General features: G+C 46.0%; 1 protein-coding gene across 15 annotated transcripts in view; it reads left to right on the top strand.

Annotated features, from left to right (window-relative positions):
* Ttll8 (tubulin tyrosine ligase like 8) overlaps positions 1-25,456 on the top strand; it is a 76,797-nt gene that overhangs the window by 9,661 nt on the left and 41,680 nt on the right. For 13 of the 15 annotated variants that reach the window (XM_076556549.1, XM_042264620.2, XM_076556547.1 and 10 more), the window contains 7 exons: positions 10,421-10,512; positions 13,889-14,012; positions 14,593-14,666; positions 15,909-16,037; positions 16,313-16,427; positions 17,115-17,243; positions 22,484-22,670. In XM_076556549.1, the coding sequence (XP_076412664.1) occupies positions 10,421-10,512; positions 13,889-14,012; positions 14,593-14,666; positions 15,909-16,037; positions 16,313-16,427; positions 17,115-17,243; positions 22,484-22,670 (850 nt within the window). The remainder of the gene's footprint in view (positions 1-10,420; positions 10,513-13,888; positions 14,013-14,592; positions 14,667-15,908; positions 16,038-16,312; positions 16,428-17,114; positions 17,244-22,483; positions 22,671-25,456) is intronic. The other 2 variants (XM_076556553.1, XM_076556552.1) reach the window with 1 other exon arrangement.

Below are 25,456 nucleotides of genomic sequence, written 5' to 3'. Positions count from 1 at the left end.
TTTGAGTCATAATGTCTGTTAGTTCCATTATTTCCCTGCTTAGTTTCTGTCTGGATGACCTGTCCATTGGTGAGGTTGGGGTGTTGAAGTCTCCCACTATTAATGTGTGGGGTTTGATGAGTGATTTAAGCTTTAGTAATGTTTCTTTTACAAACGTGGGTACCTTTGCATTTGGAACATGTTGAGAATTGAGACAACATGATGGATTTTTCCTTTCATGAGTGTGATGTGTCCTTCCCCATCGTTTTTGCTTAATTTGGGTTGGAAGGCTATTTTGTTAGATATTAGAATGGCTACGCCAGCTTGCTGCTTTGGTCTGTTCGCTTGGAAAATCTTTTCCCAACCCTTTACTCTGAGGTAATGTCTTTGATGTTGAGGGGGTTTGATTTGTTTATTTATTTGTTTGTTTGTTATTTTTTACATCCCCTCGCAGTTTCTCCACCCTCTTCCTCTCCTCCTACCTCCTCCCCACCACCTCCCCTCTGCACTCTCATCCATTCCTCTTCCATTTCTATTCAGAATCAACCAACATGGGTTCATAGGAACTCACAGACAGAACTGACAACCCAGGAGCCTGCATGGGACTGACCTGGGCCCTCTGCACATATGTTACAGTTGTGCAGTTTGGTGTTCTTGTGGGACTTCTAACAGTGGGAGCAGGGGCTGTCTCTGACTTCATTGCCTGCTCTGGGGATCCTTTTTTCTCATACTTGGTTGCCTTGTCCCATCTTAATTCAAGGGAAGGGAAGTTCTTAGTCTTACTGCAACTTGATATGCCATGTTTGGTTGTATTCATGGGAGGCTTTCCTTTTCTTTTTATTCTCCTCAGTATTGAGATCTAACTCAGAGACTTGCACCTGCTAGGCAAGTGCCTGACCACTGAGCTACAGCCCCAATCCCCCCAAAATTGTTTCATATATCCAACTTCTGCTTGTGTTAAATTTCTCTAGAATATTTTTCATTTAAATGAATTTTGCTTTGACCTATTATTTCCTTTTCTCTGACTGCCTTGAGTGGCACTGTCTTCTTTCCAGCCTCTTGGGCTGGCATGAAGATAACCTTCAATATGTTTTCTTTTTCTGAAATCATCATCTGATAACCTACAGATTTTCCTCTCATTACTACTTTAACAGCATTGAAATGCTTTGCTATGTCATATTTTTATTATAATGCAATGCATATTCTTTTCAAATTTACATTTAATTTGTCCTCAGTGTGCTACTAATTCTGGGGCATTTAGAAACTTTCCTACTTGTCTTTATATGCTCTCTGTTGGATGTGATCGTTGGTAAGGAATGCAGCCCCTGTGTTCTGTTGTCACTGTGACCAAGTGTCTAACAAGACAACTGAATAGAGGAATGATTTATTATGGCTCCAGGTTTAAGGGGATCCGGTCCGTCATGGTTGAGAGTGTTTGTCAGAGAAAGAAAATCCCAGAGAGGAAGCTGGGCAAGATATAGCCCGAGAGACACACCCCTAGTGACCAGACACTGCCACCACAGACACCCAGAAGTATGCTTCACAAATGGAGGCATCTCTCAAGCTAGTCAGGTTGATGATCAAAATTAGCCATCACAATCTACATGACTGTACATTCTTTTAAATGTGTTGGTGCTTGGAGGCTGAGCCTGTGACCTCTGTGTGTAGGTGATGTGTCTAAGTATGTCATGTAGGTCCATGTGGCTGATCACCATGTCCAATTGCTGTATTATACTGCTCATTGGTTTAATCTTTCATTTCCTAAAAGAAGTAGATTAAGATGTCCCAGGATGGCTGTGTTTTTGCTTCTGTCAATATTTTGAAGCTATATTATTAGGTACATATACATTTAGAAATGTTATATTTTCCTGACAAATTATTTTTATTAAGTTTATTAATAATTCCATATATGTATAGAATGCTTTCTGATTTTTCCTTCATCTCCAATCCTTATTTACATCCTGCCCCCTATGAGTCCCTTTCCCAAGTTTATTCTATGATGCCCTAGGTTGAATTAGGGCCATTTATGGGATCATCAATTTGGAGTCACTTGCAGGAGTCTGGTAGGCTCACCAGGGGTAGACAACTAAGGGAAATAACTCACCATCTCCCAGAACCTGCTCACAGCCAAAAGTTCATCCACAAGGTGTAGGGCCACCAGAACCTGCCCCTGACTTTTCACAGGCCCAATTCTGACAACCTGAACTGGCTGAGTTTGTGATGGTTGTGTCTTGCCCAGAAGATGGCATTTTGAAATCTTTTCCACAGTGCTCCTTGAGCCTTGGGATGGCATAAATGTTGTTTAGGGCTGAGCAGTCAACTGTCACTGATGAGCCCTTTGAGCAGCCATGAGTCTACATTCGCCACTATTCACTGACAAGAGGGCTTTTTTGATTAATGCTGAGAGTAGCATTTGTCTATTCCTATTTTTTAAATTTTTTGTGTATGAGTGTTTGCGTGTGTGTGTGTGTGTGTGTGTGTGTGTGTGTGTGTGTGTGTGTGTGTGTGTGTTTTGTAGGGGTACTCCCAATCTTGCACCTTCATGTGCACACATGCCTCTGTGTGTGTGTGTGTGTGTGTGTGTGTGTGTGTGTGTACCACGTGTGTGCACCATGTGTATGCACCATGTGTGTACAGTGCCTACTGAGGCCAGAGAGCATCAGATCTCCTGGAACTGTAGTTAGGAATGGTTGTGAGCAGCCTCATAGGTGCTGGGAATGAACTGAGCCCAGATTCTCTGGAAGAGCAGTTAAGTGCTCCTCACCACCAAGCCATCTCTCCAGCCCCATTATGCCTATTTTTCAATGTTACAAAAATATCTCCTTTCGTCTTTAGCAATGATTATTATTATTACTTATTATTATTGTTTTCCATATATATATATATATAACTACATATTTACTGTCTCTAAAAGGACATTTTGACATAAACTAATACTTTTCCCACTTCCATAGCATTCACAAAAATCCTTTAATAAAAATCAAATCCTAGAATATATCTGTATCTTCCTGGCTTCCCTCAAAATAACTTCACAGTTGGTTTCTTCATATCTGGATCTGCTGGATCACACGCTGTTCTGACTCTTAGTTATCTTTGCTCCAGGAGGGTGCACCTTCCCATCTGGGTTTTCAAGGTATGAACTTTCTACCTAGGATGCCCCTGCTCTGTGGGGAGCCTTATGCTGATCTTTGTTCCATGCTGCCTTCTCACGGTAAGGTGTGTCACCTGTCCCTCTTGGCCTTGAATGTGCCCTGAGTCTGCAGGGCACAGCTGTTGCTTCAACTGGACTGCTGGATGCCTTGGGTGTGCTCGTTTTCACATTATCCTCGCTTGTTTGCTGTCCTTAGCCGGCATCCCACAGTATTAGTATCTCCAATAGGCTGGGCTCTCTACTGAGACTAAGGCTACGCCTTACCTATGGCCTCTCCTGGTCTCTCTTCAGGGTGACTCTGACCCTGCCACACACTGCCTAGGTTCAGCTGCTCTCTGTGACCCTTCATGCCTTCAACACTAACACCATGTGGGAAACTCTTCCACATTACCCAGTTCGGCTGCCAGCTTGAGTTGCAACCTTGGCCCTTGTGGTGAATCTCAGGAAAGTCTTCCGAGACTCAACGATGCCGGTCTCTTGTTAGTCACAGCTGATTTTTGAGCCCCAGCCAACCCTCACTGATGGTCCCGGGTAAAGCAAAGTTTTCACCTAAGTGGTGCTGGTCTCTTTGTTAATCATAGTTGATCCTCAGCTCCAGATGACCAGAAACCAGATTCTTAACTTAAAAATATCATATGAGCTGTGTGTGGTAGCACATACTTTAATCTCAGCACTTGGGAGGCAGAGGCAGGTGGATCTCTGTGATGACAAGTGACTTTGTGTGTGTCTGTGAGTGTGTGTGTATGCACAGTAAGGCCAGAGGGTGGCATTGTGTGCCTTCTGCTATCACTCAGCACCTCATCCTTGGGATTGGGATAAAGGTAGGTGAGCATGAGCACCTGTCAATCACTTTTGATCTTTGTGGCCAGGATGCATCCCTGATTGACTAGACTGTCAATTAGGTACCAAGCAAGTTCCAAACCTGCCTTCTCTGTCCCTCATGATCAGGCTTACAGACATGCATGACCACACCCAGCTTTTTACATGGATAATGGGGATCCAAACCCCAGTCCTTATGCTGTGGCAGGCACTTTGCCAACTGGGTCAACTCCTCAGTCTATATGCCCCCAAGATACCTGAAATCACCGGCAGTCAGTCTCTCCTGACCCCATCCCTCCAGTGAGTGACCTTGTCCTTTCTGGCTGGGAGTAGTATGACAGCTGGAAACTAGTGATTGGTATTGGTTGTCGGATTGACGTGACCTAGAGTCACCTAGGAGGGAAGTCTTCAGGCACAACTATGAGGAATTATGTCGTCTGGGTTAGCCTCTGGACATGCCTGTGAGGGAGTGTCTTGATTAGGTTAACTGAGGTGGGAAGACATACCCTAATAGTGGACAGCACCTCTGGGCTCTGGGTCCTGAACTGTATAAAAAGGAGAAAGATGGATGAGTATGGCATTTGTCACTGTGTGCTCGACATCACATGTAATGTGCTCAGCTCACGGTGATGGTTTGTACCCTGGAAGTATGAACCAAAATAAATCCTTCCTTCATCCCTTAAGTTGTTTTTGTTGGGGTATTTTATCATAGCAACAGGAAAAGCAACTAAAAGAGAAACCAAAACACCAGGATTGGAGCCAGGTTCTGTGTTTCCTGTGCAGCCAAGAGCTTTTAAGCCTGAATGGAAATTCATTTCTAGTAATGATTCTTTTCTGTAAACTTTTTCAATTATGTGCATATGTCTAGGTTTCTATAGGGGGATATGTGCACATGAATGCCATTGGCAGAGGCTAGAAGAGGGTGCTGGATGGAACTGGAGTTAGAGGCAGTTGTGAGCCATTGGATAATATATGCTGAAACTGAACACTGTAAGGGTAGCAAGAATTCTTAGCCCCTAAGGAACCTCTCTGGCCCCTATTAACAGTGTGTTTATACCTATGGAGATCTAGCTATTGGGATTTCATTAATGGTTCACTGTATCTATTTTTTTTTCACTGTATCTATTAAACCTGAATGGAAGCTAATTTTCATTACTGATCTTTCTGTTTTGTTTCTGTATCTCACTGTCTCTTTGACTAGAGTGTGACTTTTCTTCATTCTCTTCATGTGGCCCGTAACACTGGTGACTTTCAGGTCCAGCCATGGGAGGCTCCCTGGTGGTCATGGCCCCTTGACATGTAGCCAGAATTTGCTCAACTCTTATGTTTGATCTTGTCATCTATGGCCAGTGGGCCTGTGGTCTCATTTTCTTGTCGTATCCGGGCAGGATTCAGGTACCACGGACATGGCAGGTTGTGGGCATGCTTCTCCTTTTGGCAAGAGTTATATAATGAAAGATGGGGAGGAAACTTCCGTGATGCATCAGGCTTGGAGTGTTTGTAATATGAAGGTTTTAAACTCAGATTGGTTGACTCCTGTATTAGAGTATTCTTTTTACCTTCTGTTTGTATTTTCCAAGGGATTTGACTATTATTTTTAAAAGGTTTATTTATTTATTATGTATACAGTGTTCTGCCTGCATGTATGCTTCCATGTTAGAAGAGGATGCCAGATCTCATTACAGATGGTTGTGAGCCGCCATGTGGGTGCTGGGAATTGAACTCAGCACCTATAGAAGAGCAGCCAGTGCTCTTAACCTCAGAGTCATGGGATGTGGCTATTTTATCTAAATTTCAAGTTGATTGCCATGAAGTTCATAGTCACCTCTGTCAGTATCAAACATAGCCCTTACTTCAGAGGGACAGGAGATAGTTTATTCTGGAGCCAAATGTGAGTGACCATGGACTGGGATATAGATTTAGCTTAACTCAAATTCCATGATCCTCAGTGGAAGCAGTTGACTACTAGTTACAAAACAAAGACAGTCAGTCCTAGATTGAGGCGTCGGGCTGTGGGTAGGCAGATGACAGACAGCAAAGCGGGCAGAACTCGGCCACAGGTTTCCAATGACACCTGATGATATTTTTAGATTTGGATTGATGGAGGCTAGTGGTCTGCTAAGAACATATTTGAAAGGTTTGGTAATCACAAGGATGCTAGGTCAGATACATGTGGGCAACAAATGGCATTCCAAGGACTAAAAATAGCCCAAGATAATTAGGCTCTGGTCTGCAACTTTTTAACTCTTAACTCTCCATATCTCTAAGTTCAGTCATTTGGCTTTGTAGAACCTCTAACACAGGTTCAGCCCCCCCCACCCCCATCCCTCCTCTCTGTCTTCGGGGAACTTTAACTCACACCTCTTAGTTTTTAAATATCTAAGGAATTCTCCTGCCTTGTTGTTACTTTGTATGCCTTTCGCCTTTTTGCAAAAGAAGATTTATTTTTAATGATAGCTGTGGGTTGGTATGTGCTTATGAATGTAGGTTCCAGCAGAGGCCAGAGTAGCTAAAGTATCAGGCAGTCGTGAGCCATCTGACGTGGGTACTAGGAACCAAACTTAGATTCTCTCCAAGAGCAGTATGTGCTCTTAACCACTGAACTCTCTCTACCCACTTCCCATCTTCTTAATTAACAAATATCACCAATGAGTTATGAATTTGACCAGTCTTAAGCCTTTGGCTTGGTCAATCTGATTTATTGTATTGAAAATATTTCGTTAATGTCGGTCCCCTTTAATAGTTTCTTTGAGATTACATTTACTGTGTTCTTCCCAACTTGCTGAGATATATGCTTAAATCGTTGTGTTTTGTTTGGTTTTGGTTCCTGAAGACAATGTCTTATGTATCTCACCTGCCGTGGAACTCCTGTGGCCAAGATTGCATTTCAACTCCATATTTTCCAGCAATTCCAACTCCCAAGTGTTGGGATTACAGACGTGTGACACCACACCCAGCTATGGATCAATGCTTTTAGCCTTTATTATTTTCTAATTAGGTGTATTTACAACTTGAAACTTCTTTTTTTTTTAATGTATTCTTTATCTTATGTGTATTGATGTTCTGTCTGCATGTCTGTGTGAGTGAAGCGTTAATCTAATTAATCTTTATCAATAAAAAATTGGGAATCAAATATTAGGGTAAGAACCTGAAAGATCAGAGTACAGGGAACAGCCGCCAGTTCTCCCTACCTCTCGGATTCCTCTGACCAAAAGGGGCCCAAGATCCTCTCTTGGCCCCACCTTACTACTTCCTGTCTCCTCTCTGTCTCCAGTCCTCCAAACCTCTCTGGTTAATTTTGGTCAGCTAGTGGCTGGCCCCACCCTGACTCCAAGCAAGCTTTATTTGTCAGAATACAGTCAAAATATCACACAACATGTGAGAATATGGAATCCTCTGGAGCCGGAGTTACAGACAGTTGTGAGCTGCCATGCAGGTGCTGGGAATTGAACCTCAGGGCCTTTGGAAGAACAACAGCCACGCCATGTGGGTCCTGGAAATTGAACCTGAGTTCTTTGGAAGAGCAGTGCTCTTAACCACTGAGCCATCTCTCCAGCCCTGGAGAGATTTCTTTGTTTACAAAATTTCTTTGTAGACACAGCTTTAATAGATTTAAAATTTGGTGTTTTAGTTGTCTTTGGTTAACCAGGTAAAAGACTTCACATCTTGAATTTTTTTTCCTTACCCACTGGTTATTTAGAAGTACATTTGCTAATCTACACATATTCAGTAGTTTTCTGTTATTTTTTTTAAGGTTTTTATTTTATTTTATTTTATTTATTTATTTTTTTTCCGAGGCAGGGTTTCTCTGTGTAGCTTTGCGCCTTTCCTGGAACTCACTCTGTAGCCACCACTGCCCAGCTGTTTTCTGTTATTTTTATACTGATTTCTGACTTAATTGCTCTGTGGCCAGGAGAATTTTTATGACTTCCAAACCCTTTGAAATTAGCCTAGAGTTTCTTTAAGACCAACTTTAAGGACTATTCTAGAATAATAATGAATGTGTCAGTCTCTGTGATAGAGTCTGGGCTTTGACAGTAGCTTGGTGTCCTGACCAAGATCTCAGGCTGGCTGTGCTGACTTCCAGATGAGGTTAGCACCCCCCCCACCCCGCCCCAGAGATTGACTACTTCTTCATCAGAGTCACTGATTTAGGACCTCAGTGATATTTGCAAAACCCTGTCACATCTGTGAGATGATGCCAATGATTGTGGTTTGATGTCCTGTCACCTTGCTGGTTTAAGTCCAGGGAGGTGTCCTGCTGGTCGTGTGTGTTCCCACTGGCCTCTTTGTTCATTCCATCCACTGCTGAAAGCCACGTACTAACTCTGTGACTACAGACTTAATGGTTTCTTCTTGTTTGATAACTTCTGCTCCTTGCATTTGGAGGCATTAGTATTTGACCATCTTTACGGACTTGCTCTCCTCACACCCTTTCCTACGCACCCCTGTCCCCTATTCTGGTCTTCACTTTTATAGGGGTCTTTTGCCAGCTCTGGTCAGGGCTTGTCTACATGGAGTCCATCACTCTATACCTTTTTGTGTCCAAGTGGTGTATTTGTAAATATTGCTCCCAGTCTATGGTTTGCCTTTTCATTTTCTTAATGAAGCAGAACATTTTATTTTTTGTGCTACGTATGCTTGTGTCCACATTCATGTGCACATAATACATGTGCAAAGGCCAGAGTTCAACCTTTGGTATCACTCCTCAGGAGTCATCCACCTTGTTTTGAGGCAAGGTCTGTCCCTGGGACTTGGGGCTCACTTGATAGGTTAGACAAACTGGCCAGCAAACCCCATGGATCCCCTTATCTCCCCCTTCCCAGTGGAATTGCAAATGCATGGACACTGTGTATAACTTTATATTATGTCATGGCTGCTCATGGGACTCACATTCTCATGCTTGCCAGGGAAGCACTTTACCAATTGAACTACAGCCCCAGCCCCTGAACATTCTAATTTTGACAGTTCCAAACTTACCAAGCCCGACTTTTATTTTCTGTGTGTGCCATCTGAGAATTTTTGCCTAGGTGAGGTTGTGATGATTTTCCTCCTGCTAGGAGTTTTGTGTGGCTTTCACATGCTTCAGAATGAATTCAGGTGGCAGATAGGACTTGCCCTTTCTGCATGGACGTATAGTTCTTAGCCACGCCGCCCCCCCCTCCCCCCAGTTGCTTTGTGCTTTAGTTGAAGTCCATGTCTCTGGTACCTGTGGATTTAGGATGAAGAGAGCCACGGGAAGATCAGGTAGACAGGATGGGACTGATGTTTCCTGAAGCTCCTTGGGGGGTCCAAGGCACTGGGGGTCAGAGTAGTCTGGGAGGAATCTGTACATTTCGGGGAAACAGTAGAAATGTGCTATGAAGACTCTACATTTAGCCAGATGTGGTGGCATCTGCTTTTAATCCCAGAACTTGGGAGGCAGAGGCAGGCGGATCTCTGTGAGTTCGAGGTCAGCCTGATCTACAAAGTGAGTTCCAGGACAGACACAGCTGTTATACAGAGAAACCCTGTCTTGAAACACACACACACATACACACACACACACACACACACACACACACACACACACACACACACCTCCACATTTAGGGCTTGGAGAGAGAAGGGGAAGCAATGAGGGGTACGGGGAAGGGAATGCTGGTCAGCCAAGGGCCTGTGCTGCCTGAAGGGAAGACTCAGTGCACCCTGCAGGCGTGGGTTCCTATGGGAACCCAGCAGATAGGGGGAGGCAGAGACTAGAGAGGCCCAGGGCACTGCAGTGTCTGGTGTGTGCCAACGGGAATGATTGGCATCGGAAGGTTGCCACGGGAGAAGCTGGTGTCAGGGAGGCCATCCAGAGAAGAGGGAGACACTGGGGGGGGGGGGCTTTCCTCCAGGTAGGAGGGAGGATAGCCACTGAATAAAAGCCATGGACTCAGGTGGAGATAGTGGGAGGCTGTATGTGTTCTTACCGCACATATCTAGAGAGGATCAAGACTACCCAGTGCAGGACAGGTATGGCGGTGCACACCTTTAGTCCCAGCACTCGGGAGGCAGAGACAGGTGCATCTCTGTGATTTTGAGGCCAGCCTGGCCTACATAGTAACTTCCAGGACAACCAGGGAGGGCTATATAGAGGGACTGTGTCTAAAAATCAATCAATCAGTCAAACAAACAAACAAACAGACTACCCAATGCCAGAGTGGCCTGGGGCAGGCGGAGCAGGGGAGAGCACTTGGGGTGGGGCTGGGCCAAAGACTCTCAAAAGGTAGCAGGGGCATAGAAGGCTGAGAACTACAGGGGGTGGGCAGGGTGGGCAGGGTGGGCAGAGGCCATGGAACTTGAGGAGAGTGGAGGACAGGCAGACACTGAGTGGGCAGAGGCAAGTGGAGGGAGATGAGGCCTCCCTGTGCGTCCGCGGTCAGGCTGGAGTGATGTTCTGATCCACCCGTCCTTTCCTTTGCCTTGATGTCTGTTTCTCTTTTGCAGAATTAAAACAAGGAATTCCCCAAGATTTGTCTTCTTCCCCCAAATTAGACAGATACAAAATAGCAAGACAATTAACAGAAAAAGCCATCAAGGTAAATGGGTTTGGGGACTCAGGGGTGGGGGTAGTGTTTAAAAAAAATGGGAAATTATTTTGTAATTTTATTTGTATATCAGCCTGACTGGATGACTTCCTCCCATATGGAGATGATGCCAATATCACTTTTGACTTCGTCTGAGTTTTTGTATAGCCTCTGTTGCCAGCTTCTTGTGCCCTATGAACTTAGACTGGCATGTGTGGGTGGTGGGCATTCAGATGATGTTCCCACTGAAAGGCAATTTGGTGAGGCCCTCTGACCCATATATCTCCTATAGGTACCAGGACTTAGCTCCAGGTATCTCCTGAACATGCTCCTGGGTAGGGTCAGATCTTCCAGTGGGACAAGGTTAGGTGTGTTGCCTAGCAACACAAACTTAGCCATAGAAAACAGCCCCACCACAGCCACCTGAAGCCATGTCAATGTCTGTGGGCCATGTTGCCACTAGAGACCATGTGGATGTCTGTGGCCAGTGCTGCCACCAAGGACCACGATGGTGTCTGTGGTCCGTGCTGCGGCCGGCGGCCATGTTGAGGTCCATGGTCTGTCCTGCAGCTGGAGGCCATGCCGATGCCCATAGTCTGTGCTCCTGCTAGAAGTCATGTTGATGTTTGTGGTCTGTGCTGCCACCAGAGACCATGCTGAGGTCCATGGCCACACACTGATGCCAGGAGTCACATGGATGTCCACGATCCATGCTCCCATTGACTATAAAGGGCAAGGAAGCAACTTTTGTAGCATTATCAATGACTACAGACTCACAGTTGAGAAAGAGGGACATAGAAGATTTCTGTGAGGACCCCTACCCCACCCCCAACCCCCTAAAAAAAAAGGGACAGCCTAGACAGGAAGCCATTGAAGAGAACTCTTAAAAATTGTGATAAGGATGGTTTCTGGTGGGGGTGGGAAAGGACTCAGTTTTCTTTAAGGGGCTGGCCGCTGGAAGTTTGACCATACTCCAGTGAGTATATGGGCAACACAAATTGGACTTGTTTTTCTTGAGGGTCTCAAGGGTGGGGGCAGACCTGGGAGGACTGGGAAGTGAGTGTGATGGGGTGCATTATGTGAAATTCCCAAATGATCAATAAAATATTATGTTGGGGAAAAAGTAAATAAATAAAAATTACCTTTGACCCATATGGGACGCAGAACACACACACACACACACACACACACACACACACACACACACACACACAAACCCACCAACAAAACCAACCCAGCACTGCAGTGTGACAGGGTCTAGGCTCAGCTTGTCTCTGTGATGGAATCTGAGCTGAGCTTGTGTTTCTGTCTTGAGTCTCTGTGATAAGGTCTGAATTATCTCTGTTTGTGATGGGCTCTGGGCTCAACTTATCTCTGTTTGCATCTCTGTGACAGATCCTGGGCTTTGACAGTAGCTTGTTGTCCTGATCAAGATCTCAGGCTGGCTGTGCTGACTTCCTGAGTGGCTCTGATTTCAGCTCTTTGAGAGTCAGCAGAATCCCTCCCCTGTGGTGTTTTAACAGCCAATCAGTGGGAGACGTTCTGAGCTTCAAGTCTCTGTTAGGGACTCCCTGGTGAAGTTAGGTCCCCCCAGAGACTGACTGCTTTTTCATCAGAGTCACTGATTTAGGACCTCAATGACATTTGCAAAACCCTGTCACATCTGTGGGACGATGCCAGTGATTGTGGTTTGATGTCCTTCACCTTGCTGGTTAGAGCCCAGGGAGGGTGTCCTGCAGTCATGATCTATCAGGTCTGTCTGTCTGCTGCAGGACTCCAGTGGCCCTGGGGCCGCTCCTCCTGCCTGACCCCAGCTGGCTCTACTCATCCCTGAGTCTGCTAGTGACTGAGTACAGGCCATGTCCCTGCCTTCACCTAGCAGGTGGCTTGCGTTCCCCACATGAATATCAGCTTCTTTTCTGTGGCTACATAAAATACCTGCAGCTGCGTGCTGCAGGTATTTTTAAGAAAAAAAAACAAGAAATTTATTTGCCACCCAGCTTTAAGAGCCAAACGCCAGAGCTTGAGTGGCTCCCCCTGTTTGGCTGTGTCGCCTCAGTGGCAGATGGCATCATCGTAGGCATGCGTGCGTGTGGGAGGGAAAACACATTTGATAGAGGAGACCAGAGGGAGGCTGGCACTTGGCTCACTCTTCTACAACTGCCCACTGTGTGAGAGATGGCTCACATTTAGGGCACATCCCCACTCTACCCCCATGTGGTGACCTTGCCTCAAGCACGCGAGCCTGTTGGGGACAAGTCAGGATCAAGTCCTATCAATGGCAAGTCCTTCCCTGATGACCTCGTCCTCTGCCAGGAAGACTGAGGTAGTACAGCTTAGTCCTCCCACCAGCCACCCACCTGCTCATCCACATGCAGCTAACCATCTCTGAAGTGATGACTCAGGATTCCAGCAGCTTCTGAGCCGGCCCTGCCCCTTCCTCAGTTACTCATTAGTTTCTCCCTTTCTGCCATGTCTACCTCAGGCAGCCACAGCTCCTATAAATATGAGGCACACTCTCTTGCTCTAGTGTTTCTTTTGCTGTGATAAGACCCCATGACTAAAAACAACTTGGAGAGGAAAGGGTTTACCTCGTGTTCCAGGCTTTGTAGTCCACCATGTAGGTAAGTCAGGGCAGGAACTCAAAGCAGGAACCTGGAGGCAGGTACTGAAGCAGAGGCATACTCCTCACTGGCTTGCTCCTATGGCTTGCTCAGCCTGCTTTCTTATACAACTCAGGACCACCTACCAAAGAGTAGCACCACCTACCATGGGCTGGACCCTCCCACATCTGTTGTCAATCAAGAGAACACCTCCCCGGGCCGGCCCACAGGCCAATCTGGTGGGGGTATTTTCTTAATGGAGGTTCCGCTTCCCAAATGACTCTAGCTTGTGAAAGGTGACGTGGAACCAGCCAGGACTCTCACGTCTGTGTAAAAGAGAGGCACATGGGGAATCTCTCGGTTACTCTCTAGACCTGTAGGCATTGCATAGCTGTGTATTCCACCTTTATTCCAAGTCCAGAAATCCTGAGTGGGGGCCACTAAGACAGCTGCTCAGGAAGTATTGGCTTGCTCGGTTGTATTTTGGCCTCCTTTTTGGGTCTTGAGTGTGTGAAGGAGTGTGCAAAAATGACTACCTCTGTAATCCTGACCCAACGATAAATACCCATAAACAGCAACTGTGGAGTCCCAACATGTGCACACACATGTACACACAAGCACTCACCCACGCCCTTCTGATTGCTGAAGACATTCTTGTGCTCTCTGGGAAAATCATGCTGTCTTCCCATGGTGTAGCCTGTTCCGCTGTCCTTTGAAAACTCATCTCAGGTTGACTCAATTCCCTCATTGCTGAGTGCTTCAGTTAAAACACTGCTATTTTTTAGGAAAAGAAGATTTTCTCCATCTATGGACACTACCCTGTCATCCGAGCCACACTGCGAAGAAAGGGCTGGGTGGAGAAGAAGTTTCATTTCTTGCCCAAAGTTCTTCAAAATGTTGAAGGCGAAGGTAAAGGGCACATGGGTGGAGTATCAGACTTGCCTTGTCCCATGTTGGGTTTTGTATATATGGCCAATAAGTCTGCCATCCTAGGTGTGGTGATTCCACATACTCACTGGCATCTATCTGTCTTCATGTCTCCACCACTCTCCCAAACTCACACATGCCAGGCAGCCACACTCCTACCATAGTACATTGCTATTAAGTGTCCCATGTCTACACTCAGCCCTAGCTGTTCTTCCTCCAGCTCCTTTCTCCACCAAGGCCATTCCTCAAGTTCCCATAATTCAAGCTGGTCCTCTCCAGACTCATGCCATAGCATCTACTGAGGGTCATAACCTGCAGCACCCCCTCAATCCTGACCTATCATAGTCTACGTGGGATGCTGCACAGGATGCTGGAGGGAATGGGCATAGGTAACCTCTATAGCATAGCCCTCAAAGATTACCTGCTGCCCAAGGGAAGCCTCTCTTGGGAGCTTCTAGTAGACAAGTGGTCATCCATCCATAGCGGGACCCCAACACTACAGGGAGTCTGGTGAGGGACTTGAATACAGTGGCAGCAATGTCTCTCTGTGTTTTGCTTGCAGATAATAAAAATGCAGAGACCAAAGAAAATCAAGAAGTACCCTTGGAAAGATTAGATGATATCCATGATGTGATGGTAGGCCCTGTGGCCTGGTATTGGGATATGCCATGGCCTTTCTAAGGCAGAGCACACTAGAGAGAGGGCGGAGTGAGACTCCTGAGTGGGAACATTGGGCATCTGGCTTTCCTGTATCCTGTTTCTAGCTTCTGCGTCCCACACTGACTAGCATGAGCAAAGACCTGTGTGACTGTGGACAATGAGGTGCTGAGCGGTTGGGGGGGGGTGTCCATACATTACAGGTTGGAGGCAGAAGGGGCCTTGCCAGTGAACATGGGGTCTCCAGTAATGCATCAGCTGTACCCATGTCAGCCCTAGCCTGACTTCTCCAAAGCTCTACTGTATCTTCTATAAAGAGGACAGAAAGGTTACTCGCAGGGAGGAAGGCTTTGCCACACATGTAATTTACAAGATCAGAGATGCAGAATGTCTGTGTGTGAGAGCTCATAGATCAGTGCTTAGATGGATGGATGGATGGATGGATGGATGGATGGATAGATAGATAGATAGACAGACAGATAGACAGGATTGGCAGAGAATTAGCTCACAGGTGGTCAGTAAACACATTAGGTTTATGGAGCTAAATCCTTTTTTTTTTTTTTTCCCTGAGACAGGGTTTCTCTGTGTAGTTTTGGTGCCTGTCCTGGATCTCACTGTTTAGACCAGGCTGGCCTCAAACTCACAGAGATCCTCCTGGCTCTGCCTCCCTAGTGCTGGGATTAAAGGTGTGTGCCACCACTGCCCGGCGCTAATTCCATTTTTATAGCTGGCTGTGCACTTAGTCTAATTTATTCTGCTGTGAGTACCAGAATCTGGGACCTTCCCCTGTTCCGTCCAGTGGAAGAAAGCTGCCTCCTAGAAGGTGCTTCCTAGGGGTTCTGGGAGCAAACTTCCTCTGGAACACACTCCTGGGTCCCAGAGCACCACATTCACCTCCAGTCAGCGGATTAGCACATCTCTAAGTCCCACGTAGATACCAGGATAGGAAGAGTTCAAGTTCATATTCAGCCCCAAGTGGAGAAAAAAGCAGCTGGCTTCTGGGCAGCAGAAACCCCATGTGGCTGGGGTTGTCCCCATCCCAACACGTGTAGCCCTCAAGAGTCATGTAACCTCGGCTAAAATGGAACCTTCAGCCATAATAATCAGAGTACAGTCTCGCTTCTGTCCACCCCCCCGCCCTCAGCTCTCAGCTGTGTCCCAGCACCTCAAAGGAATAGATCTCTGAATGCTGGATGTTGATAAGAGGGCTCTTCTTGCCAGTCCAGGTTGGTAAAGAACGAGATGCCATACCTCCTCTGGACTATCAAGAGGGACGTTGTGGACTATCACAGCCTGACCTGTGACCAGATGCTGAACCACTATGGGAAGACAGCATCGTTTACCACCAAGGTGGATGGGAGGGCCTGGGGCTTAGTCAGAGTGGGTGGGCCATCCCCGACTGGGAGAACCAGAGGGACTGTGCAGATTTTGGCTCCTCCCCAAAACACCCACCGCCTCCTGTCCCATATGCCCACCTGCTCCCTGTTCTTCCCTCTCTGGGTACTCTCAGTGCCATGGAAGCCCCCTTCCTAGGGAACATGGGTCAAGTCAACCATGGGTCCCCAGTGGAGTTCACTGTGTGTAAGGCTACCACTGAGGTTCCCAATGCACTATTCTCTCTGGAGATTGGACTGTGTTTGAACATGAGGAGCCTGCCTTGGTACGTCCAGGCCAACCCCAACACCTTCTTCCCACGTTGCTATGGCCTCTGCACTGAGAGCGAGAAGCAGGAATTCTTGGGTGAGTGACCAGCGGCTTTCTGAGGTACCACACCACACTTCCCTAGGGCCATGGCGACAATCTCTGGTCCACTTAGTAAGGGCCAGCCCAGACATAGGCAATGTTGGCAGTATGGAAGGAGGCACCTGAGGCTGACAGAAGCTGTAGCCCTTAAGTATTCAGATCTTGGCTCTGAGGGAGCACCGGAGGCCTCCAGCAGCACGGGCTCAGAGCATCACCACCGACTTCCAATCTCTGTGTGGACACCCTGCTGCTCAGAGCCTGGGCTCACCTCCAGCCTAGGTCTGCAGAATGCACAGCTATGTTGCTCTGCTTACGTGCTGGGTGAGTGCAAGCAAGACCCCTTCAGTAGAGGAGGGCTACATTCTAGATGGTCTAGATGGGTCTGGTCCAGAGAGACCCCTTAGATACCTCAAAGGGTCCCAGCACTGTAGCAAGGGGACTCCTTGGAATATCCCTCTGGTCTCTGAGGTGTTGTGAGGCAGTGATAACAGAGAATGGAGGAGGAGAAGGGGAGAGCGGTGGCTGGGAGGAGGAGCTGTCGGGACTGGGTGTGGACAGGTGGGTGAACAGCTGGGGGAAAGTATGGAAGCACCTGTTGAAGGTGGCAGGGAGACCCATGTGGCATGCTCTGCTGCCTCTCTGCTCTGGGTGGGCAGTGGGAGCGAGGCCTTGGTGTCCTTCCAGATGACTTTCGACGCACAGTGGCTTCCAGCATCCTCAAATGGGTAGTCAGCCACCAGAATTACTACTGTAAAATCAAGGGCAAGAGTAAGAAGGAGGAGGCCAAAAACGAAGAGCCCAGCCCCCAAAAAGGTATGCGGCTTTTGCGTCTAATGCGGTGGGTTGTCTGATCAACAGTATAGGTCTTTTTCTGGTGAGGCGGAGTCTCTCTGGTTGATGGACAGGTTGGGCATTGTTGCTTGGGTGTTCAACCAGGCGTAGAGAAGAGACACTGATGCTTCTGGTTCTTCTCTGAGTCTCACAGCCACACAGCAGATACTTTCCGTTTTAGAATTTTAGTGGTTAGCTTACCAATGATCTCTTTGTGGATCATGCCTTCAGTATCGTATCTAAAGCAGACAACAGAAAGCTCAAGATTCCCCTGCGTTTCTTCTATGTTTTTCATCTGAGAGTCTTGTGGCTTCTCATCTTCCAGATAGACTTATTATCCTTTTGGAACTTTCTTGAAGTTGAGATCTGTATCTAGATTTGGTTTTGCTTTGTTATTTTTCTTTAAGGATTTATTTTTTACTATTTTTATTTTATTTTATTTTTTGGTTTTTTGAGACAGGGTTTCTCTGTGTAGTTTTGCGCCTTTCCTGGAACTCACTTTGTAGACCAGACTGGCCTCAAACTCCCAGAGATCCTCCTGCCTCTGCCTCCCAAGTGCTGGGATTAAAGGCGTGCGCCACCACCGCCCGGCTATTTTTATTATTTTTAAGTGTGTGTATGGTGTGTGTGTGTGTGTGTGTGTGTGTGTGTGTGTGTGTGTGTGTGTGTGTACACGTACATGGGTGCAGGTGCCCACAGAGGCTAGAAGTGCTTCTCTGATCTGGAGCTGAAGTTACAGGCAGCTATGAGTCTCCTGACACAGGTTCTGGTAGCCAAATTCTGGTCCTCTTCAAGAGCAATATAGGCCCTAAACCACTAAGCCATTTTTCCAGCACCACCCATCACTACGTTCACTTTTTTGCCCCATCGGTGTCCAGCACCATTATTGGAGCAGACATCTTTACTGTGTTGCTTTATTCCTTTGTATTCATGTACGAGTTGACCAGATCTGTGCGTGTCTTCTTCAGGAAGGGGCTCCATTCTATTCCATAGTCCATAATCTCTGTATTCTTATAGCAACGCCGTAGTGTTTCAATTACTGCAGATGTTAGTTGAGTTTTGAGTCCTCCAACTATGTTCTTCGCCTTTGGTACATAATGAGCAATCTGGTCTTAGACTTTAGAATCCACTTGTCAACATTCTCAAAGTATCTTTCTGTGATTTGTGATCGTGCTTAGACGAGGTCAGGGAGAATGGACATTTTCACACTGGGTCTTTTCTGATTGTTTACTTAATAACTCTCTTCAATATCATTTATAAGAGTATGAAGGTTTCCTCATATATGTCTTATGCTTATGTATTTTTTCTTAAATAGATTTATTTTTATTTAAGAATTATATTTTCGCCAGGCAGTGGTGGCGCACACCTTTAATCCCAGCACTCGGGAGGCAGAGTCAGGCAGATCTCTGTGAGTTCGAGGCCAGCCTGGGCTACCAAGTGAGTCCCAAGAAAGGCGCAAAGCTACACAGAGAAACCCTGTCTCGAAAAACCAAAAAAAAAAAAAAAAGAATTATATTTTCAGCCTGGCAATGGTGGTGCACGCCTTTAATCCCAACACTTGGGAGATAGACGCAGGTGGATATCTCTTGAATTCAAGACCAGCCAGTTCTACAGAGTGAGTTCCAGAACAGCCAGGGCTACACAGAGAAACCCTGTCTCAAACACACACACACACACACACACACACACACACACACACACACACATACACACACACACACACAGGTCTAATGTAAATGGAAATTTTTTAAATTTCAAATTCCAGTTGTTCACTACATAGGAAAGTGACAGATTATAGCCACATGTACTTCCAGGATTCTGTTAAATCTTTTGTATTTTTCTACAAAGATGGTCCTATTGTCTGTGACTAAAGACAATCTTGTTCCTTTCCAATCTCTGTTCATTTTATTTCTTTTTCTTGTCTTATTGCATTGTCTACTACAATGCTGAAAAACAGTGATGAGGGGGTGTCTATAGTGATGTCCCCTCTCAATTCCAATATTAGTAATTTGTGTCTTCTCTCTTTTTCTTAACCTAGCTAGGGATTAGTTCATTGTATTGTTCTTTTCAAAAAAAATCTAAATTTAGGGCTTGTCTTAGTTAGAACTTCTGTCTTAGTTGGGGTTTCTATTGCTGTAAAGAGACACCATGATCACAGCAACTCTTATACATGAAAACATTTAATTGGGGTGCCTCGCTTACATTTCAGAGGTTCAGTCCATCATCATCATGATGGGACATGGTGGCATACAGGCAGACATGGTACTAGAGAAGTAGCTGAGAGTCCTATATCTTACAGGCAACAAGAAGTGGTGTGAGTATCACACTGAGTGAAGCTTGAACATATATGAGATCTTAAAGCCCACCTCCACAGTGATATGCTTCCTCCAACAAGGATATCTACTCCAATAAAGCCACACCTCCTAATAGTGCCACTCCCTTTGGGGGGCTATTTTCTTTCATACCACCACAGTTTTTGTTGCTATGAAGAGATTCCATGACCACTGCAACTCTTATAAAGGAAAGCATCTAATTGGGACTGGCTTACAGTTCAGAGGCTTAGTCCATTATCTTCACGGTGGTATGCACTGTGGTGTACAGGCAGGCATGGTGCTGGAGAAGTAGCTAAGAGTTCTACACTGGATCTGAAGGCAGCAGGAAGTAACAGTGCCACATTGGGCCTGGCTTGAGCATCTGAGACCTCAAAGCCTGCCCCTAGTAATACACTTCCTCCAAAAAGGCCACACCTATTCCAACAAGGCCACACCTCCTAATAGTACCACTCCCTATGAGCCTATGAGGGCCATTTTATTTCAAAGCCACCACAGGGCTTATTAGTTTTTTCTATTGTTTTCCTGTTTTCACTTTCTACCCTAATTTTATTATTTATTTTCTTCAGTTTACTTTGAGTTTTTCTTTTTCTCACTTTCTGGCTAGATTTCTAATTTTATAAGCAGTCACTGATATAAATATTCTAAGCACTGCTCTGGGGCCACCTCTGAAATTTTGTAAGTTGTGATTCCATTTTCATCTAATTGAAGACAGTTTAAATTTTCTTATGTTTTTTTCTTTACCCTGTGTGTTATTACTACTATTATTGAGACAGACCCTCACTGTATAGCCCTGGCTATCCTGGATCTCACTCTGTAGACCAGCTCTTTTTCTTGATTTCTACTTGTAATCCCATCTTAGTTTCAGAGGGGACATGTTATGATTCAGAGGGGATGTGTCCTTTTGACTATGTTGACATGTGTTTTATGGCCAGACTGAGGTCTTTCTTGAGGACCATGAGTATGCCGCTGTTTGTAGATGTAGTAGCGTGTGACATCAGTTACATCCAGTTGACACATGGTGCTGTTGAGTTCTGCTGTCTTTACCTAGTCTCTACCCGCTGCCTCTTTCCTTCCCCCACTTCCCAGACTAGCCTTGAACTCACCTAGATCTGACCACTTGTTCCTTCTCTCTCCTTTTTAAAAATTTTCCTCTTCTTATAGTGCTGTGGATTAAACCCAGGGCCTCACATATACTGGGCAAGTATCTTACCACTTACAGCCCAGGCCCTCATTAAGTGTTGAGACAGAATCTTAGTTACTTAGGCTGATCTTGAGCTCACTCTGTAACCAGGCAAACCTTAAACTTGTGATCAGTCCACCTCGGCCTCTCGTGTAGCTGAGATGGCAGGCCTGAGCCATAGGTCCCTCTGGACATGCCCATTTTTGGTATAGGAATATTGAAGTCTCTATGATTGTGGTATATTTGTTTGTCTTTTGAGCTGTGCCAGCTTTTTGCTGCCTTGAAGCTCTGTTGTTAGGTATGTGTATATTAGTTACTGTTACATTTTTCTGGAGAATTGACTCTTTTTCATTGTATAAAGCTCCTTTTATCCCTGATCATTCCCCTTGCTCTGTAGTCTGCTTTGCCTGATGATAACACAGCTTTTTGACTTTTCTTTTGATTGATGTTAGCATGGTGTATCTTCTCCTGTCTCTTTACTTCTAACTTAAGGTAGCTTTGTTTTCATGGAAGTTTCTTAGAGAAAATAGTTGTGTCTTGTTTAATCTACCCTGGCCATCTTTTAACTGGTGTGTGTAGGCCATCGGTGTTGAAGGTGATTATTGATGGAGTTGGATGGTTACTATTTTCTCTGCATTTCTCTCTCTCTCTCTCTCTCTCTCTCTCTCTCTCTCTCTCTCTCTCTCTCTGTGTGTGTGTGTGTGTGTGTGTGTGTGTGTGTGTGTGTGTGTGTGTGTGTGTTTTCATTGTTTCCTCTTCTCCTTTTCCACCATTTGTGACATTGCCTTTAGAGTTCATCCCCACAGCCAGGCTTTTCCTATTCCCATTCATCCCATGAAGGTTTCTATTCCAGTTAGTCATGATATTCTCTCTCTCTAATTTTGGGGACATTGGTTTTTGTCTTTGACCCCACTTCTTTGGAAGGTCAGAAACCGTTCGTTGTTTAGCTCAACTTTTGACTTAAAAGAGTACAGACAGTCACACCTCCCACGCGTTGGAGCCAGAAGTGGCACGTTGGCTTTTGAATGGTTGGTTTACGTTCTGTGAATTTCACATGCCCATTGTACTCTCTGAAACTGCCACCTAAACTTACTGCCCTTGGCTTCGCGGCATGCTCAGTGAGCCTGTGCCCATCACAGCGCTCCCCAGTGCCATGTCTCTGCCAGCACTGCGCCTGGAGCCCCCTAACCGTTCCACATCTGTGCTGCAATCTCACTACCTCCCGGGGCAGCCTAGCCAGGAAGGGGTCTCAGCCTGCTGGCCACATTCTTGAGGCCACGTGCAGTCTGTACTTCCTGAGACTCAACAGTGGTCCTGAATCATGGGATTGAGAAGGGGTGAGACATGGTGTAAAGGTTCAGGTGCCAGGACCCACCAACGCCCCCAGTGCATGTGGTGCAGGAGGCTCTGTGGCAATAGGAATTGGGCATCAAGGCAGCTCAAAGTGCTCACAGGTATCAGAGCAGCACAGGTCTGGTCGCAGAGTGCGTGAGCAGAAAGCATGCGTTTTGGTGGCACTTGAAAAGTACTGTCTCCTCTCTACCATGACATCCAAGTCCAGTTTCAGAGTCTGAGCTCCTGGTGGCAGGAGTGATGATGCTGTACAGTGGGTTTGACAAGACTCTCCCAAGGGAGAGGTGGTAGGAATGGGAGGCAGCCTCTGTGCCCTGGGTGGGGGTTCCACTCAGTGCCCGTGCTCTGAATTCCAGATCCTGATAATACTGACCTCAAGTTCCAAGGCCTCTCAGGACAGCTTGTGGACACAGCCTGCAAGGTGTGCCAGGCCTACCTGGGCCAGCTGGAGCATGAGGACATCGACGCATCAGAGACCAGCACTGATGCCCTGTCTGAGGAAGAGTGGAATGATCTGACCAAGCAGTACTACTTACTGGTTCAGTAAGATGCTACCCCACTTCCTTGACTCCAGAGGTGTCCCTGTGTGCACACACTGGGATGTGTCTCTGGGTGCTGGAGCACCTGTTTGGGTGCTGGGGGCACTTGCCTTGATGTGGGGATGTTTATCAGGAGTCTGGGCATCTGTCTAGATACTAGGGTGCTTATCTACCTTCTGAAGCACCTATCTGAGGTTGGGATACCTCCTGAGTCTTGGGGTACCTTGAGATGTTAGAGCACCTGCCCTGGGTATCATGGGTGCCTATTGGCTGCTGGGGTACCAAAACCTTTTGTTATTTGTTTAAAAATATGACACCTCCTGTGGGTGTCTTTTGGGGATACCATCTCATTTTGTGCCTTCCTAGTTCCTTTCATGCTTGATCTCACTTGGACCCACAAAAACCCCGGGTAAGTTTGTCCTGCTCAGGGCCGGGTAGGCTCTGATGAGTGATGACGGGCAGAAGCGCTTCCCAGGCCTTCAGACTGCCCAGGATGCTGGTCACCCCTCAGCACCAAGGCCCACATAATGACGCTACTTCCCTACTTTCCTCAGCCTCCCACCCCCATGGTGACCACCAGACACGCTAGGGGGACAGAATGGGGGGGGCAATGCTTGTTTCAAGGGTCTGTGGTAACTCCCACGTACTGTCCGGGGTATTTTCACCCGTTGGCCCGTCCTTCTCTCCATTTCATTATCCGTCTTTTTCCTCCTCTTCTCTTCTCCCCTCTCCTCCCCTCTCCCCTCCCTTCCTCTTCTCTCCTTTCTCCTCTCTTTTCTGTTGATTTATGCCTGTCATCCCAGCACTCAGGAGGCTGAGGCAGGAAGGCCTTGAGGTCAGGGCAAGACGAGGCTCTGCACTGAGTCTGGGGCCAGCATGGGGTATATATAGCAAGACTCTGTTTATTTTTTTTAAGCCAAACCTAAAAGTTACAATATAGGTTTGTTTGGGTTTTTTTTGACAGGGTCTAGCATGAGTCACTGCACCCAAAACCTTCTTACGTTTTATGCCTCATTACTCATCTTTAATTAGCACTTTCACTGTTTCCCATACAAATCACGACAGTGTGGCCTGGCTTACTTCCACCCATTCCTGACATCTTGTCATTCATTTCTGTCTATCTTTGTTTAATTGACTTTTTTATTTATGTGTATGTGTGTGCCTGAATGAGTGTTCATTCAAGTGTATCAGGTGCCCACAGAGTCCCTAGACCTGGAGTTCCAGGTGATTGTGAGCCACCTGATGTGGGTGCTAAGAACTAATCTGGGTCCTCCACAAGGACAGTAAGTGCTCTTAACATCTGAGCCATCTCTCCATCTTCTCTCTGCTTTTAAAGGGCCCGTGACATGCTTGAAATCAGTTACTTTCATTTTTTTGTACATCAGTCATTTTGTTGTTCATCAAAAAAAATCTCTTAATATATTTTCTAGTAATGGCCTGTGGTAGAAAACTTCCTCCATTTTCTTTTTAGTCTCAAAAAGATTAAAATTTTTTCATTTTTGAGAGATATTTTCTCCAGGATAGAATTCTCAATTTGCTGTTGGAATGCTATTCTATCATATTCTGGCTCATGCTGTTTTAATTAGAAGTTTTCTGCTGGAATCTTAGCCCTTCTGGAGGGAAGTAGTATTCTTTTCTCTGTCTGCCTAAGGATTTTTGTCTTTGGTTTTAGTAGTTTCAATAAGAAATATTTGTTATTTTTATAGGAATGCTTTTCTTTGTATTTATCCTTGTTTGAGTTTGTGTGGCATCTTCTAACCATGGGTTGACATTTTTCCCCAAATTCAGACTCTGATCATTATTTCTACATCTGTTGCTTCTGCTTCATGCTCTCTGTCTTCTCTTCCTGGGACTCCCAAGTGTATGTGTGTTACACTGTGTCCCATGTGTCTGTTACCTGGTCTTTTTCTTCATGGTTGTCAGGAGAGTCCTCCTGATATGTGTCTGTTCCTGACTATGTGCTGTGTACCATTGGTCTCTCTAACACTTGTGCACGTTCACGACTCAATCCATCAAAGGAGGCGCATGCTCTGTTTACTCTCCTTTTCGGGCGTTATCCTCATTCTCCCTCATATGAGCTGTTCTAGACATGGTTCCTTCCTAATCAAGTTGGCTGTATCTTTGTATTTATTAGGCACTAACAATTAACAAGAAAACAGTTGATAAAATGCTCTGCGTTGGCTTAAGAACTGTGTTTCTCAAAAAAGCATTGTAAAGAGGATGGAAGCAGAAGCTGCAAACTAGAGACAGACCCACTGTCCACACATCCAACGGAGGTTCCCATTTAGAAGCTACCGAATTAGCTACAATAAGTGAGAGAGGAGAAATTAACCAAATGAAATGCTCCGTTCGTGGAGTGCTTCTCTATCCAGTGTGCAGCCCTGATTTCCATCTCCAGCACCCACAGACACTGAAAGTGGAGGCCCATGCCTGTAGCCCCAAGCACTCAGGGGGTAGTAGTGGGAGGATCAGAAGTTCAAGGTCATCCTCAGGTTCACAGCAAGTTCAATGCTACCCTGGGCTCCATGAGACCCTGTCTTAAGAAAAAAAGAAAAAAGAACAGACACTTCATGAAAGACAAAACTCAGCTGTCTAATCAGACTAGGTAAGTTCCCAGTATCAGAGCTTATCAGAACAACAGTAAACTCTTGGTAGTAGCTCCTATCATTCCAGAAGGACCTTGAACTCAAAGCTGGCCTGTGCTATATACGAGACTGTCTCAAAAGCTGAAGAAGGAAAAAGAAGCAACCAAAAACACCCATGATGGGACACCTCATGCCGGACTAAAGA

The sequence above is a fragment of the Peromyscus maniculatus genome, chromosome 20 (assembly GCF_049852395.1).
Source record: "Peromyscus maniculatus bairdii isolate BWxNUB_F1_BW_parent chromosome 20, HU_Pman_BW_mat_3.1, whole genome shotgun sequence".
NCBI lineage: Eukaryota > Metazoa > Chordata > Mammalia > Rodentia > Cricetidae > Peromyscus > Peromyscus maniculatus.
The sequence above is the reverse complement of the archived record's forward strand: the minus strand, read 5'-3'. Positions and strand labels throughout refer to the sequence as shown.